Genomic DNA, 19,025 nt, shown 5'->3' with positions numbered 1-19,025 from the left:
AACGAAATTACTTTAAAAATGCATGCCGAATATTCAACACAAAACGTGCACGAGGAAAATCTTTCGGCAGTGAAAATTCTAACACGTGCTGACAAGTAGTGCAGCGCGCAACTAAAATCTACAACCCTACACCTACAGCCTCTGCTTTTAATTCCAAAAAATTCGCCAAGCAGTAAATACAACACCTTTAAGAAGTCCTGAATAGTAGAATTTTTTTTCTTACTGGTATCTGCAGCATTCATTCCAGAGAAAATGAGTTTGTCAGGCAAATAATTTTTAGAATCTGTGGGGTCGATTTTAAAGACATCCTGATAACATTTAATGTTGCACAAAAGCTCATGCTTCAAAAAAAAGGCAAAGAACTGCTTAGTCAGATTAAACATTTGAACATGTAGTTCATGTAATAGGCATTCATTTGATTGAAATAATTTAACATATTTATTAAAATGGGGCAAAACAGCTTGATAAATACCAATTTGTAATAATGTCTTTCTCTGCTCAACAAAAAGTCTTTGAATGATTCTTTTTTTCCTATTTCTTCCATCATCAGTGAGATGCTTCTTTTCCAGTTGTAATTGAATATCTTGAAGACTTTTAATTTCTTCATTAGAAAGTTGTCCTCTAGAAAAAACTTCCTTAATATCATTTTCATACAATTTTTTGTCCAATCCAACCCACGAAAAATAAAATATTAAAAGAGCATCCCATAAATATTGTAGACGTTCAAGCACTTGAAGCATATAGAGCCATCTGTGGTCAGGTCTATTTAAAGGTTTCAGTAACTTCATCTGAAGAACTGAACAAATTTGGAAAAATAATTCCCTTTTATCAGCACTCTTAAGATCAAAATATATGTTGTCACATAAAATTTCCAAATGCTTCAAAAATGGCCCAGTCAATTGTTTTGAGCAATTGTTCGCAATATGGCATGTTTCTCCATCTATGTCCAACAAATGTGGAGCATTGATGGATCTAATTTGAGTTTCAACACTATTTTTTTCCCCACGCATTGTATTGCAGGAATCCATTAATACACTTGTTAAATTTGAAAATGGCACTCCATTTTCCCTGAAAATTGAAACAATAGAATTATAAATGCATTCTGCATTACAAGCAGGCAATTTAATTGAAGCTAAATGTCGCAAAATCACTTTGTGCTGGTCCTCAGCAAAGTATCTAACGAGTACAGCTAAAATACTCTCAGAGGCTCTATTAGTGCTTTCATCAATGTTGAGAGAAAAAAAAAGAATTCTTTAAAACTTCATACTGATTTTCTTTAATTGTTTTTGCAAGTCCATATTTTAGCTTATAAGATGCTGTTGTTCTACTGATGTCTAATGCATTTAAGGCCCTGGTATCATGTGATAACGTTTTAGTTAACTCCACAATTTGTGGAGCTAAAGAAAAAGGAATTGAATGTTCAGCCAAAAATGATAGAACAAGAGCTTCAGCCCTAGATTTTCGAGTGACCAAATCGACAGTATGTGATTCATCAGTATGAGTCAGATTTTCTGATCCAGGATAAAGGGAATTTAAAATCTGGGAATTTTTAACAGATTGACGACATTTCTTATGCACAACTGTTCCAGAATGATTCATCAAGGATTTAAACCCTTCATTGTGATATTTGATTGATGTATTGCACACAATACAGAAACATGTACCTGGTGTATCAATCTTGCGGCACCACACGTTGATTTCTTCTTCAAAAATGTCTTTTTTAATTAACCATTCAAAACGAAACTTATTCTTGCAGTCTTTTTCTAGATCGCTAATGTCATCTTTTTCTGTTAAGAACTTCATGATTACATGTACTTAAAAAATGCGATTAACGAAATTACTTTAAAAATGCATGGCGAATATTCAACACAAAATATGCACGAGGAAAATCTTTCGGCAGTTAAAATTTTAACACATGCTGACAAGTAGTGCAGCACGCAACTAAAATCTACAGCCCTACACCTACAGCCTCTGCTTTTAATTCCAAAAAATTCGCCAAGCAGTAAAGATTTTCTTTTCCCAATCCCTCCCCGTAACAGCGTCACACATTCTCCTGTCCCCCAATCCAACCTCCAGCGTCATGCCTTTCCCAACACAAGCAAAAGGAGAAGAAACGAATTCTTCCTCTCCTCTCTCACACTCTTCACCCCCTTCCCCCTAGCCTCGGACCAGCGTAGTACGAATCCTTGTCTGAGGGTTGCTACAAAAGAGCGTTTATTGCTATTTTGCGAACCTTCTATTCAATTTACGATTTTTTGATGAAACTGAAAGGCAAAGCTCCCGATTTTATACCCGGAACGATAATACAAAAAACCCGGAATTCCGGGGTATCCCCAGACCACAATCACCCCTGACTTCCTAAATTTTTTTTAAAAATTCGCTTCAAAAGTTCTAGAGATATGGTGAAATATGTAAAAAGAAAAATTAACATTAAGGGGTTCAAACAATTAATCACTCCCCCATCAAACTATGGGGATCATTTTTCTCAGATTGCAACTCTCTCAATATTTTGGGGGGCAAATATCAAATTCATAAGAAAAAAAGTATGTTTATTCCGTGAAAGTACGTTTTTTGTGTCTAATTTTGTAACTGAAAATATTGCCTGCACTAATCAACTAGCATATTTGAGGTCACCTCCTCAAATCCTTAATAATAAGTCCTAGCACATAAAGATCTGATCATTAGATCAAAAGTTATCCAGGGTGGTCTCTTTCTTTGGAGCACTGTACATTGTCATACATTAAAAGGGTGCTTTTATATTAAAAAAAAAATATTAAGGAACTTTATATATTTTCAAAACTGACTTCAAATTTGATATTCTCAAAATCTAAATTTATCTGAAGAATTTAGATACTGATTTGTTGAAAAGATACAAGCATTTAACCAACGCTTTCCGCAATTTTTTTTCACATTGTGTTGGGTAACAGACAATCGTGAACACTTTTTTTATTTGTAGAAAAACTAGTGTTTTTTCTTTAAAAAAAATTATATAATATATAACATTAGAAAAACAAAACAGAATTAGGATTCATCTGTAAATTATAATTTTAAACATTTAACTTAATTGTTTATTACATACACATAATTGAAATTTAAAAAATTTTTTAATTACATCAAATTTTTGAAACTAAAAAAATTCATTTTTTATTTTTAAAAAAAAATTGCATGCAGAATTTCAAAATTTAAGCAATATTTCAAAATTAAGCAATAACAATATTTCAAAATATTATTTGTAACTCAGAGGGAATGTTACTTTTAACATTGTTTTGCTTCTTTTTATCCTCTATCCACTACTTTTTATCAAAATATATATACATAAATACAAAATACATATTTTATCAAATTAAATTATAAAAATAATCATTAGTAACATGTAAAAATTTAAAAACATGGCCTTTTATAAAAATAAACTTAACAGAAAAAAACAAAGAAAAGAAAAACAGTTGTCATGGAAATTAGAAATTTTAAAACATTTTAACTCCATTTTAAGAAACACATACAAACTTGACAAATACAAACTAATTGTTGTATGATAAAAATACAAATCTGCTTACTTTAATTGCTTTTGCAGTTTCCAGTGACTGCTCAGGAGGGATTCCTACTTCACGTTCCCTCAACAAACTTTGAATAAAATAAGTGATGTTGCGTCCAGCAATAGGAATGTGCTTAATACAGCTACCTATTACATATCCTTCAGCCTGGAAAAAAAGATACATAATTAAGAATGATATTGGAATCAATCAATCAATCAATAATTATTATAATCCCAACTTACCACAGGAATGCAATGTGTAACCCCGTCACCTGAATCTATAACAAGCCCATTTAAAGTACGTTCACCTAACTGTCTTGAAGTCCAAGAGGCAGCCAAAGCTAGAACAGCCTATAAGCAAATAATTATAATTTATTAATAATTTGGATGTGCATGGGATTAATAAGTGAAAATTCTTATGAAGAAAATCAAAGTGCAATTACTTTTTTTTTTATCAACCAAAAAGTTGTTTTAAATTTAATTTTAAAAAAATACATAAAATAGTATATAACTTTTGATTCTATATATATTAGAAATTTGGAAATTAAGCAACCTAAAATATTTAAAACAAAAGTATTGAAATATTGTGTAGAGGGGAATAGATAATTCTATCAACTTCATTTAATCAGTTTCTTCAACATAAATTGATCTTTTGCAAAAGCATTTCATTATATAACAACTTTAAAGTTGTAATGTTGGCTTCAATTTTTTTTCCAGAATAATTTTTAAAAAGCATTTATTTTCAAAGGCAATATAATTTTTTCAGATAATATAACACTAATGTTAACATAAACTTATTACCTGTCATTTTATTATTGCCACCAAAATAAGATGAGCAATAAACATTTTTAGATGCTTATAAATTTCAGGCATAAGTTAATTTTTCATAGTAGAGTTCTGTTAAAAAATTTTGTTAGCAAACTTGATTTTTTTTTCCAATTAGCTTAGGACTATCAGCTGTGTTAATAGATTTTTCAGAATTAGACCCGATCAGCAATAATGTAAAATAAAATTTTTACTTTCATTATCAATGAAAATGATAAAGCTAATTATTCATCACATCTGAAAGGGGGGAAAAAACTTATCCCTGATAAACCTTTTTCAGAGACACACAAATGTTATGAAGTAAAACAAAATATTTCTAAAAATACACTAAATGGCAAGCTTTGTTAAATTTGAAAGGAGATATTGAATAATAGAAAACAAATAATTCTTTAATAAAGAATACTAAGATTATGTATAAAGTTTACAAACCTGAACAGCAATATATAAGCCAGGAACATTAAATGACTCAAACATTATTTCGGCAGTGTATTCTCTGTTTTCAGGGGTATTTAATGGAGGTTCAGTCTACATACATAAAAAAAAAACATTAAAATACAATTATAATGTTAAAATACAAAGTAAATTTAATTCAAGTCTTAGGCTAAAGGTAAATCTAGAGGCTGGCTCAAAGTGTGAAGAGAAAAAAAGCATCAATGGTTTTACAATAAAATAAAAAGAATAATCTCTAATTTTGACAATGACTGTGAAAGTAGTAAAAGAAATCCCACCAAATTATCTTCAGCAACATAATTTTGCACGAGATTAAAAACTGAAATTAGATTGCAATACATTGTATAGAGTTTGTAAAGTATGTCAACTAACTCAAACTCTCTTAATCTCGAAATCTTAACTATTACAGTTGTAAAACATATCAAACAATATTAATAGGTTTTTGTATCCTTAAATAAAAATGGATGTATAAACCAGTTTTGAATTTATAATTGAGATTGATTGTAAATCATAATATTTAGATTAAAAAAAAAAAATGTTTTTATTTTCTTATAATAACTTAAGCATGTGTTGATAAGTACTTGAAAAGGAATAAAGTATATAAACAGTGAAGTTATACAATCTTTTTAAAACAAGTCAATATGCCCATTAACGAAGATTGAGAGAATAAATAAGTTTTAGTGTGTATAAGGTTTTTCTAAAAATATTTTTCTTCTTTTTATTAATATTTATTACATTATATTACATGTTTTATAATAAAGATTAATGAGAAGAGAAGAAAAATTTTTAAAATAAAATATTTTTAAAAAATAATTTGAAAAAATTATGCTAAGCAGCAGGAAAAAAAAAGAAAAAAAAAAAAGATAAAAATATATTATATCTTCATCAGCTCACACAATTATATCTGCAAAAAGACTGTTCTCTAAAATTGTACCAATATAACCAAAGCAAAATATATCAATACACAATATATACAATAGTTTGAGGAGCACTGAAAAATATTAAAATAAAATGGAATATATAGAGTAAAATATATATTACGCAAAAAACAGAAAATAAAATGTAAAGAAAAAACAGAACAAAACGAAACAGTACTCCAAATCCTATGAAAGAATCAAATCGCACAATTGAGATGCAATGGCGATAATTTGGTTTTATATCTTCATCAAATGTGGATAAAATACAGAACAAGAAGATATAATTCTTATTTTTTCTGAGTCTGTCGAGCTTTTACTTGTCCTTTCATTACTTTAAATTGCTTTAAATGAATTTAAACTACTGTGAAAAAATATAATGCAAAATCAGCTAGTATAAGAGCAGAAAATATTTGTTAGTAAAATTCAATATATAATTATGTGTAGTAAAAATTAATATCTTTTAATTCTTTATATTTGAAGGCTACTGAATAGAGCACGGAATTGAACTACCAAATGGGATATTTTTTTATCTTTCAATATCGATAAGTGGTGCAAAGCTCCTCCCAGCTGGTCTACTGCTCAAGGTTTTTCATCAAAAATTAATTTTAAAAAAATTTCCAAACGAACATTTAAAAAAAAAATCTCAACTGAAAAGTAGACTCATTATTACCTATTTCTATTATATATCCAGCAGAAATTTAACACTTTGGACATTAAATTATTTACATTCTTTCAGTTCTAAAATACCAAGCTCTGTTAACAAACATTCTAATACTGATACACAACAATAGGGATTAAATTTCAATTACCAACCACATTATTTAAATCATTTTAAAAAACTCCACAACATTACGATGATAGGCCATTCTTACAATGGAAATGTAAGCAAAGTTTTGAAATTAAATTTGTTTTGACAAGTTTAATAAATCATAATTTTGTCCTCTTATCACAAAGGGAAATACAAATATGTATTTCTCCAAATCAATACAGAACAAAATGGTGGCTGTACAGCTATTTTTCGATGATGCCTATCTTTTTGAAAAAGCAAAAAATTAAGATAGGAGGATTAAGATTATACAGTCAAACCCCGCTATAGTGAACCATCAAGGGACCGAAATTTCGGTTCACTATAACCGGTAGTTCACTATATCCGTTCCGCAAACAATTTTAATTAATCGTTCCGAACACCTTTTTTTATTATACATTAGTTAAATAAATGACTAATAAAATGAAATACAAAAATGACGGAAAAATAATACGTAGTAACAAAAAATGTGTTAACTTGCTTTTATTTTTTAATTACTCTTCGTCTTGTGTACAAAAAAAAATTATCTTTAGCTGATGTAGGGAAAATTTGTCCGTACATCTGCCTGGGTAGGCCTTTGTTCAGGGATGGAAAAGTGTGATTAAAGGAGCAAACAAGAGAAAATGCTTATCGCTACATTCCACTTTATAGATGGTTTTAAAAATCAGTATAACTATTTATTTTGTGAAGTAGACGTTTCAAAATTATTAATAAGAAGGAGGGAAAAAAATCAGTTGATGACAGAAAAAAAGTTCATAATATCCAACTTCCCCATTTCTTAAGTTCACTATATCCACAAAAATAACATTATACGCGTATAGCAAAGCACAGGACCGAACATTTTGCTCACTATATCCGGGAGTTCACCATAGAGGGGTTTGACTGTATATATACTTTTTTCATGTACACAAACCTCACAGTGTTTCATAAAACTTTTTATTAAGTGAATTTTAACAAAAAAAGTGTAATTTTGTAATTTTTTTGTAAATATTTAAAATTCCAAAACAAAATAGTCAAATATCAGATTATAAAAATAACATACATATATATATATATATATATAAAAAACAATCCAATAAAATGATATTGTCTTTTGTACTTCAGTAAATAAATAGTAAATCTTAAAAATGGAGTTAAATTTAAAATCAATCAGAGAAGATTTGATTGATTTATAAACTCAGACTTGAAAAATGTAGATTCAAGAAATTAGTTTTTAAAATATATTTTGACTGTCCAATGTGACGCGATGACTAACAAAGTCAGCATAAAAATTTATTTAATCAAAATTTTCTGATCACAAGACTTTGGGTATCATCAACGTAAGGTATAAAGGTGTATTCTCCCTTAAGTCCTCACCTTTATATACAATAAGATTTAACTAAGCATTTCTTTAATGATTTTTAAAATGGATGCTTATTTGACCTATGTTTTAAGAAATCCGGGACAACAATTTCTTAAGCAAAAAAGTTATAATGGTTTAGACACACTCTTTGCAATAAAACTCAAAAAGAGAATTATTTAATTTGTGGAAGTAACAAAAAAAAAAACATTCTTTCTAATTAAATATTGCAAATAAATGTGATGTTAAAACAGTTTAACTTTATAGTTTACCAAAAGAAAATAATGATCCTCAGGCTCAGCTCTTAAATACTTGAAAATACATTGCTCCCAAAAACGCTCCATTAAATCCCAATCTTCAACGATTCCATGGCGGATAGGGTACTAAAAAATAAAATGATTTGTTTAAATTTTCATAGAAAGGTACAGGAATTAAAATAAAAATTATATAAAATATCATTACTTTGACAGAATAGCCAGTCGAATCAAGAGCCTCATCTCCAATATAAAAATCTAAATCATCAATTCCACGTCCTAACCTTCGAATGGCTTGATCACCAATCTTTGCAGTTTCACGAATCGCTATGGCTATAATAAAAAAAAATCAAATAAAAAAGTAACAAGATAATGTTCGCCGCGTTTTTTATAGCCAACTACTTTTTTGCATATTATTAGTGCAACTTCCAACAAATGTCAAAAATGAAATCAAATATTGCAACCTGATGAAATTTGAAATTCAGATGTATAGCAGACATTTTTGAACAACTTAAAAGATGCATTTAATAAATAAACCAAACAGATATGTTTCCAATGATATTATTTTGGTAACTGTTTCCATTACTCGTATACTGCAAATTTCATGAAAAATAGTAATTTATAGACCTAAAACTATGGTTCAAGAATGTTAAACAGGCACATAAGGGATACAATGATAAACATGTTGAAGTTAATTTAATGCATATACTATTTTTTTTAAAATACCTTAAAATAATACCAATCTCTATTTACTTTTAGCAGATGCACAGTAATAAAGAAGTTACACCAAATAACAATTTTTTCCTCATAACTCAAATGTAAAAATACAATGTAGCGAAGTCAACATACTCTATTAAAAACAACAACTACAAATGGTAGTCTATAAATGGTATGTTCCGGAACATTGTAAGTACACTATTACCTGTAAAATCGTCGAGCATTTTGAAAGAAATCCCAAACCTGTTAGTCAAAAACGCCAACCAGAGCAAAAAGGAATTAATAGCAAGTGCAATGAAAGACAGAAATAAACAGTCGACGCATATGATTATGTTGGCAAAAATTGTCACATGAGCGTGGCTCAGCTGCAAATGTCATTTCTAAGCAGAGTAAACCTTTTCAAGAGGGAGAGTTCTTGAATAATGACTGGTTAGCATGCACGCCCTCATCTTTGATAATACAGATAAAATTTAGCTCCTCAAAGATACTCCTCTATCTAGAAACACAATAAAAGAAAGAATCTCAGAACTAGCCGGAAATGTAACAGATAAAAAAAATAATTGAACACTGCTTCTTTTATATCGCTATGTCTTGACGAAAGTATTGACTTCACTAAAACTGCATGTTTAGCCGTTTTTGCTCGATATTGCGTAGGAAACGTCATAAAGGAAGAATTATTCGCGATAACATTGCTGCTAACAACTACTAAGGGTACAGATATTTGTACAGTTGTTAAAAATTTGCTTTGCTGAGAAAGAAATTGATTTTAAAAAAACTGTTTCAGTAACAACCAATGGTGTTCTAAGTATGTTGGTCGAAACGAAATTGTCTTAAAAGTTTATTTCAAACAGACATAGGTCATTCAATTCTTGAATTTCACTGCATCATTCACCAACTAGCCTGTGTGCTAAGAGTGGTTTAACATCTCTTGATAATGTAATGGTGGTAGTCACAAAAATAGTCAACCTCATTTTGTTGCAGGCTTTAAATAAGCAAAAGCTTGATGCTTTGTTGGATGACGTCAACTTGGTGTATAACATCTTACTGATGTATAATAATGTTTGCTGGTCGAGCCGAGGTAACCTACTTCAAAGATTTGTTGATTGCTTGGAAGAAATGAGACAGCATCTGCAAAATGAGGGAAAAATTGAACAATACCTACAGTTGTTGGATGTTATGTGGCTTTCAAAATTGATGCTTTATACAGACATATTCCAATGTTTCAATGAATTAAACAGGAAGCTTCAAGGCACAAATAAAACAATTATTGCCATGATAGATCTCAGTGGCGCTTTCGACACTAAGCTACATGTTTTCAGAAATGATATTATTACAAGAAACTACAAGTATTTTTCAAACTTAGAAAGAAAGAAAAAATTCAACAATTTAGATAAGTGAAGAAACAGTTACTAAAGAATTTATTTCTGTAGTTGATTCTTCAATCAATGAATTTTCAGCAAGATTTTCTCAATTCAAAGAATTATCGTAAACATTTAAGTTTATTATATACCCTGATGTGACTTCATTTGATAAACTGAGCTTGCCCCAATTCGATTGGTTGGAAATTGAAGAATTTGAAATGCAGCTGATTGAATTCCAGTCTAGTTCAATATAGATTCAAAAATTTATTGAAACAAGGAAAGAGTTAGAACTAATTGAAACAGAAAGATTGACAAGCAATATAAGTAAAAATATCAATAACAAAATTTTGGAAATATGGAATTTGTTACCAGACACATTGTTTGAAGAAGCTGGCTCGTGCTATTTTAACCATATTTTCATGTACCTATGTTTGCAAGTCATTATTTTCAGAGACGAATAACATTAAAGACTCACTTAGAAATTGCTTGACAGATAACTCCAGTTCAGCATACATTCTGCTAAAAGTAACATCGTACAACCCTAATATTAAGTTATTTAGATTTTAGAAGCCACACTAATGTTATTATAGTTATATTAGTTATTAGAAGCCACAATAATGTTACTTTAATTTGAATTATGCATATAACTGAGACATTGCAAAATGTATAGCTTTTTTGCAGTAAATAAATAGTTTTGAGTTGATAGTATTTAGTATTATTTTCTCAATAATCACGAAGTCAAAATTATTTGACAACATGTCTATGACCTCATTAAACATTTATTCAGAAAAAAATGGCACATCGATACAAAAAGATTTACCACCCCTGTGCAAGTATAATCCAAATCCTACATTGGCAGTTATTATTGGCGATGTTGGTGAGGAAAAAAATCCCTAGAAATTGGTGTAGATGGTTAAGAAATCAGTAATCAAGATAATGTTTAAGTTACTATTTTTAATCAAAATATTAAAGCAAATTTCTTTCCAATACAGTAAAAAAGAGCTCATGATAAAATTCAGTAAAACGAAGTTCATGATAAATTACAGTAAAACTAAGTTCAAGATAATAATACACATATGGGCTGGAAAAATAAGCATACTAACCGGATGGAATGATAAACTGAGGCTCTCTGTTGCCAGCGAAACCAAGTTTAGTATAACTAATGAGAAAAAAATTTGATTAATGAACAAAAATATATTTAAAAAAATTCATCATGATTAAATAAATCTAAGAAAAAAATTAAGTCCTAATTATATTTAAACAACTTAGCAACTCTAATAAAAAATCTTAAAATAAAGTATGTTGCTTCTTGTCAATCAACAGTCACATAATGTTCATTCAAAATTCAGAATATTTGCAAGAAAAAAAAAAGGATTTATGAAGTTTTATTAGAATTTTTTTAAAAATATTTGATAAATATTAAAATGTATAAAACTGATAAGTAATAAAATTAATTCCACAAAACATACACACTTCATTGCTTGCTCTTTCTTAAAACTACAAAAAAGTGAAATTATATTTTACAAGCTGTAAGAGCTAATTTTAAACTATCATAAACCATTTGGTTCTCGGAATATCAATTATTATCAACATACTAAATTTATAAGTTATTCATATGTACTAAATAGTTTTATCAGTGCATATATTTTCAGAAATCTGAACACCTATTAGTATGTTATTAATTTCAGTTGTGGTTAAATTAATGACGGAAAATAAAATAAAACTGAAACATATTTTTAGTAGTCTCTGCAGATTTTTCAATAAAAAAATTATAACACATTAGACTTAGAGTAAGGAATATGAAATGGGCCCATGGACAATTGTTTTTGCCTTCCCCCTTTGAGTAAAGCCTTCTTCATTAAAGTGCAATACTTTTTAAAGTTAAATAAATGCTTTTCACAATTTTTATAGTTTTAAAAATAAAAACGCATTAATAAGGCGAAAAAAACTATATTTGATTCGAATTCAAACATCAAAATATTTTCAAGATTCTATTTATAAGAAAAAATCATTAACCTTAGACCAATTTAAACCCTATTCCTCGATTTATAAATTTTTTAAACTTATTATTCCTTTTTATTGCAACCCTGTTTTTATGAGTATGACTATAACAATTGAAATATTAAATATTTATGCCTATTTTTCTGGTGGGAGGGGCAGACAGCTATACGACAAAATTTAAATTATTGCAAAAGAAATGAAGTATTTATGATGTTTAAAACTATTCGCAAAAAGTTTAGAGCCATTATCAGCAAAAAGTTCTTCACGAACCACTTACAATTGTAAACTACTTGACAGAATGATATAAACAAAGCAAGCACACTTACTTACACTTAAGACAATTCAATATTTTTCTTTTAACTTACGTTAATGATTTAACTCTAAAATAATTTTGTAACATCATAAATAAGAATCTAATATCATAATGTGATTTGAGGCAGAATATATCAAGTAATAATGTACATGAAAGAATGATCGGTAGAGTAGGTTGTCAGGTTCTGAGATATAAAATAAGATAGATGCATTTAGTAAACAGCAGGGTAAAAGGTAAATATCTACTTAAATTTTAGATAAAAGCAAAGTATATTGAAGTTGAGAGATAAAACAAAAATAAAGTCTACGTTCAGCGGAAATGACAGTTTGATAATACATAAATCATCATCACTTAAATATATTTCTTTAGAAAATAAAACTTCACTTTTCATAAGGAAATATAAATATATTCAACTATTATATTTACCCTGTTCCATTATCTATAACTATAGCGGGCAGTCTTCCGGCCATCTATTAATATTAATATAAACAGAATAATGAAACTACACTAAATATTTTACCACCCGCTACCACAACACCCTTAAGATTTGACGGTTACAAATTCAGTTAAATGAACAGAAAAAGTTATAATATCTCTGGCTCCTAGGCCCATGCAATAAAGTGCGACATCTGGCGAATTATCTTATTACATGCTTTTGCACTCAAGCAGACTTTAAATTTAAATTAATTCTCTTTTAAAAAAACTTCTTAATGAAAGGAAAAGTTTTCTAATTGAATAGTATTGGAGAAAAGCAAAGATTCGAATTTTCAATTTTGAATCAATTACCAAAAATATAGTATAATTAGAATTTAACTATGTGGAAAATTCTTTTTGATTCAATTTACATTTTCAAGAGGGTGATAAAAGATATCAAACTTACAAACAATGTTTAGAGAGAATAAAGATTGCAAAAGTTCTTTACAGGTTTTGACGTCACGCTGAAAAATAACAACTAAAGATTAAAATTTGTTTAATATAAACCTAAATTTTTTTTAACTTGGTCAGATATATTGCTTATGAGTTCCACACTACAAATAAGCCATACAATCGCAGACAAATTAGGAGCCACACAGTGGGGGTTAATTTGTCCCAAGTATGAACTGTACACAAATCCGAGGAATTGAATTAGAATATGAAATCCCGATCTCTAACCAGAAGAACCACGGTACAGTTTGTCTGTAGAGGCAGAAATAATAATCACAAGGGTGCTAGTTTGAATTCCAGAACGTTATCGTTATGCTCGAAAATTTCCAGGGCATATTATTAGCTTATTTTTACTTTTATTTATGGAAATATTTTTTTCTACTAAAAACCTTTACAACTTTTAATACAGTGTTTCAATAAAATTTATAAATTATATTAATTTGGTTAATTATTTTAAAAAATAAAAATACATAATTTATTGTAATAAAGTATTTTATATTATCTTTCTCAATGTACTCCTTTAAAAAGAAAACTGCTGGAAACTCTGAAACATTAATGAAGATTTCATGTGTTCTTTGCCTATACTTGTAGGCCTATATTGTGATTTTTATGTATTACTATAATTTTTAAAATTGGCTTCATTTAATAGTAAAAAATATCTAATCACGAAGCCAAGTTCCAAAATTATTGATGATTTAGTTGGGCTCCTAAAAAGAAGGGCCTAATTATAATGTCAATATCCCACTTTTAATAAAAGCGTTGGAACTTTTTAGAATATAGTTCACGTTCTAAATAAACATAATGCCATTATATACCTATTTTGAAACTTTTCAAATATATTGTTGTGACGTACCACACTAAGCCACAATCTTATAGAAGTCTTAAGGGCCACACAATAGGACATAATTTTTCCCCAGTGGGTGCTATGAGCAAATTTTCGGAAATGACCTAAAATCTGGAGTCCTGGAAATGAACTACACGTCCTCGTGGTATAAGGTGCCAGCAATGCTTATCACAAGGAAGCAAATTTGGATCACGGGATGCTCTGTTATAGATCTCGAAAAAGCTGGGTTTTACTATTAGCTAATTTTATTCCCGTTTAATTAAAGAAATATCCTTTTTCTAATAAAATGCTTTTTTTTCCTTCAGTTTCTTTACAGTATGGTTATTTTGAAAAATTTCAGATTTCGTGTGCTCTCTGCATACACTTGAAGACCTATATTTTGCCTTTATATTAATCTATGATTTTGAACGTGGTTTCATATATTATTTTAATATACCTAAACACGAGGCACTATCGAAAAATTATAGACATACTATTTGGTACACAAAAAGGGCTTATTTGTAATGTTAATATTTTTTTTTAATCATCGGAACTTTTTGCTCAAGTTCTAAATATTTAAAAGACCTATGTTTGCCTATAAACTTGATCAGATTTATTGTTTATATGATATGTACAGTCAGCAAAAAAAAAAAAAAAAAAAAAAAAAAAAAAAAAAAAAAAAAAAAAAAAAAAAAAAAAANTATCACCCTGAATAACTTTCGTTCTAATGATCGGATTTTCAAAAACTAAGTGTTAATCTTAATGGTTCCTGGGGATGACCTCAAATATGCTAATTAATTAGTGATAACTATTAATTAAGTTACGAAATCAGACACAAAAACGTACTTTCTCCGAATAAACATATATTTTTTTTTACATATTTTGATTCTTAACCTTCAAAATATAGGGGGTAGCCGCAATCCCCATAGTTTGGTCAGAAAATATAGTTTGGGAAATATGGTCCCCATAGTTTGGTCAGGAGAGCGATACAAAGTTCGTATCCCTTAATGTTAATTTCACTTTTTAGGTTTTCAGTCATATTTTTAAAACTAATAAAGCAATTCAAAGAAAATTTCAAGTCATAAAACTCACTTACCCAAAGATAATTTCATGAAAAAAATAATTTTTAAAAATTGTTAAATATTTCTTATCATTTAATTAAATTGAGGATTAAAAAATTTCGAATTATAAGGTATGAATTTTTTTATACCATAATAATCTACATATTTTTCAATTGAAAAATCTAAAGTTTCAACTGTTTTTATTTATTAGAAGCTGAGAAAAATTAAAATTAATTATTTTTAAAAAAATAATTTGGCGACAATAAAGAAATGATTAAATGGGGCGATTAATATTAAAATGTGATAAACTTGCGAGGAACTTGACTTCACGCGCGCAGCGTAAAATTTCATTTATATTTTTTTCGCTAATAATCGTTTGCTAATCTTTTTATTTTATTTTTTTTAAGCTATAAAATGAGATGTTTCTTTTTTAGTCGTCTAAAAATCTATTTGCAATTTAGTAAAGAAATTTGAATAAAACATTTTATTGAATAAAAAACATTTTATTCAGCGAAAGTGGAGTTTTATAAAAGCATGCTTCTGATAGAATATGATTATACAACAGATTGTGCTTCTTTAATGTGATTATTTTTTAGTTTTTTTTCCTCAATAATTGATACAATTTCAATAATATACATACGTATGAATAAATTTGGAATAAAATATTCATCAATTTCTTGAATATATATTTTATAAATATTAATAAAAATACGTAGTCAGCATTTTTAAGCATCTCTTACAACATCGCAAATTTCTCAACATCTTATAGGGTAAACTAACCAGTGAAGGAACACTTAAGCTTAGCTTGCCTTTAAAAAATATCATAAAAATTTCAAAATTTGTAATTTTAGCTAAATGATGGTGTCGACATATTTGTTATTAAATGCAAATTATGCAAAAAAAATTTAGATAACTTACATAATATTGTTTTAAGCTTTTGGTGGTTTAAATAATAAGTAGTAAGATAACCAAGTGAAGGAACAGTTTTTACATTGAATAAACACTTAATTTTGAGAATGTCTGATGCTCGTAAGGAATCCTTAGGCCACCTTTTTTTTCTCACAATTTAATAGTCCGTTCTAAATTATGAGCGTTTATCATTGCGTAATCCTATGATGTTTTTATTATTATTATAATTAGATCACTTTTTTGTTTACTCCTTTCCCCATATTTCTTAAGCTTTTTTTTAAATCGTTTTAAGTATTTTTTTTTCTCTTCGTCATACTTTCTGCTTTAACTTTTTTTTTCCAGCTTTTTCAATCTCTTAAATTCTGGTTCTTTTTCTGAAGTTAATGTAAAAAAGTAATTTATTTCTTTTTTTTTTGATTTAGCCTTCCTCCTTTTTCCAAATTTTTGGCCAATGTAATTGTATCATCGAAATTTCTTTCGATTTTCCAGTACCATTTATAGAATTCCTCACTGGATAATAAATGAGAAAAAGGAGTTTCGAAGTTTGAGTAAATTCCATCTCTCACTGACTTATATCTAGTGGGTCTTCAGTAGTATTTACCATTTACTTATGGAACCAATTGTTTTTGCAACTAGCAATGCCTCAAGAGGACTTATCTCAAAATCAGTTTTCAAGATGCATTCATTATCAATGTTAGTTGTTTCATCTTCAGTGCCAAAATTTGATTAACCAAATGTTCTTTTTTAAATAAATTCTTCCATATTGAGAAAAGCACAGGCTATTGGATATTTGGGTGATTAAACTTTTCTGTCAATATTCCTTTAAAAATTTGCAACATAACTTGTGAGATTTCCTTCTCAAGCTTCTGAAGAAATAGTGCATTGTTACTCTCGAAGCCTGTGTTTTGTTGATAGGCTGTCTTGCTCATTAACTCTTGGTGTCTGTTTCGCATGCATTTGTTGAAGTAAACGTTTTCTACATCGAATGGAAAAATATCGCATTTCATAAAAGCATTTTAACTTCATCAGTTGAAACCTCAAAATCTTATTTAAAAATGGATGTAAAATTTTCTCGACATATTGTTTTACAATTCTTTTGTTTTCAAGATCTAATGGGAGATTTCCATGAATTAGGTAGAAAACTAAACCAGAAAATTTATTCTGATGAACAAAACTTGCTCAGTTTCAAATTGATATGAGATTTATACCTATGCAGAAAGAAGCAAAATATGGAATTTGATAGCATTTTTAATTAGCCATGAGTAGAAACATTTGAAATATATTTGTAAAATGTTGCTGCGGTCATCGTTTCATTTCATGAATAGCTTTTTCCAATGAAATATGTAGCAGTGACTGATTCAGTAATATCTCAAAGAATTCTTCAGTAAGGAAAAACTACCAACGGAGGTACTTTTTCTTTCCTAGGTACTTTAGAATATAAATCCTTATAATTTTTAGAGCCAAAGATTTTAACCGTTTAAGGGTAGTATTCACCTCTAGTTTCATTCGCATTGTAAATGCAATCACTTTCTAAAAGGATGACAGGGCTACTTCCTTTCTAAAGATTCTTTTAAAGTTCTTAAAACCAGTATTTCGAATATTATTCTCTAAGGGAAGTTTTGCCTTTTGAAATTATCTTCGCATTGCACTGAGTTATCGGTGGATGTCACCTTAAAATAAACTTCACCCATTTTTCACCTGGATGATTGTCTTTAAATGGATTTTTCCTACCAGTTCCCGTCAGGACGTTAACATATTCTTCGATATTTTAACGTGAATAAAGTGTTCGGTATATAAAAATAACTATTTTTTCTTCGGGAAATAGCGAATAATGGCTAATAAACGGATAAATTTCGGAAAATTTTTATTTATATCTCTATTTTATTTTATGTTATTTTTTTAAACTTTTTTTTCAATATTTTAAATTGAATAAAGAGTTCCACATATGAAAATAATTATTTTTCTTTGCTAAAGAGCGAATAATGGCTGAAAAGGCACAAAAGTCGTATCAGGAGGAACGCACACATCACACGACGTAACTCTCTATAATATTAACCTATGAACTACAAACTCGGTCCGAATTTAGAGTTTACTGTAACGAACAATTGTACCAAAGGAATTTTTTATAGACCAATTAGTGGGCCCACAATGACCCAAAATATGTTTTGTTGACTAACCGGGAGGAGGTGTTTTAAGCTAAATATTCGTGGAGCTGGCATGTGAAGCGTGGCGAAGTTGGTAGCGGCTTGGGCAAGATAGATTTGTTGTCCCGGAGACACTGGGTTCGAAACCCTGCGAACGGGTCAACCTTCAAATTTTTTAAATTTCTTTTATGTAATTTTTTTAACACATTTTTCGATATTTTAACGTGAATAAAGTGTCCGGTATATAAAAATAACTATTTTTCCTTGGGAAATAGCGAATAATAGCTAATAAACGGATAAATTTCGGATAATTCTTATTTATTTATTTATTTTATATTATATTATTTTTTTAACTTCTTTTTCAGTATTTTAAATTCAATAAAGTGTTCTATATGAAAAAAGAATTATTTTTCTTTGTTAAGGAGCAAATAATGACTTCAAAAAGGACAAAAGTGGTCTTAGGAGGCACGAACACATCACACCCCGTAACTCCCTATAATAATAACCTATAAACTTCAAACTCAGCGCAAACTTAGAGTTTAAAATAACTAACAATTGTACCGAAACAATTTTTTATACACCAATTAGTGGACCCACAATGACCCAAAATATGTTTTGTTGACTAACAGGGAGGAGGTGTTTCAAGCTAA

At 28.7% G+C, this 19,025-nt stretch overlaps 1 protein-coding gene across 1 annotated transcript in view; it reads right to left on the bottom strand.

The window, feature by feature from the left end:
* LOC107440838 (Actin-related protein 3) overlaps window positions 1–13,190 on the bottom strand; it is a 25,365-nt gene extending 12,175 nt beyond the window's left edge. Inside the window, exons 1-7 of the mRNA XM_043049562.2 lie at window positions 12,941–13,190; window positions 11,304–11,359; window positions 8,331–8,455; window positions 8,141–8,251; window positions 4,787–4,882; window positions 3,776–3,883; window positions 3,555–3,698 (exon numbers count right to left, since the gene is read on the bottom strand). Of these exons, the coding sequence (XP_042905496.1) occupies window positions 3,555–3,698; window positions 3,776–3,883; window positions 4,787–4,882; window positions 8,141–8,251; window positions 8,331–8,455; window positions 11,304–11,359; window positions 12,941–12,984 (684 nt within the window). The 5' untranslated portion in view covers window positions 12,985–13,190. The remainder of the gene's footprint in view (window positions 1–3,554; window positions 3,699–3,775; window positions 3,884–4,786; window positions 4,883–8,140; window positions 8,252–8,330; window positions 8,456–11,303; window positions 11,360–12,940) is intronic.
* Between the last annotated feature and the right edge of the window lie 5,835 nt (window positions 13,191–19,025).

This window comes from Parasteatoda tepidariorum, chromosome 3 (assembly GCF_043381705.1).
Source record: "Parasteatoda tepidariorum isolate YZ-2023 chromosome 3, CAS_Ptep_4.0, whole genome shotgun sequence".
Classification (NCBI taxonomy): Eukaryota; Metazoa; Arthropoda; class Arachnida; order Araneae; family Theridiidae; genus Parasteatoda; species Parasteatoda tepidariorum.
The sequence above is the reverse complement of the archived record's forward strand: the minus strand, read 5'-3'. Positions and strand labels throughout refer to the sequence as shown.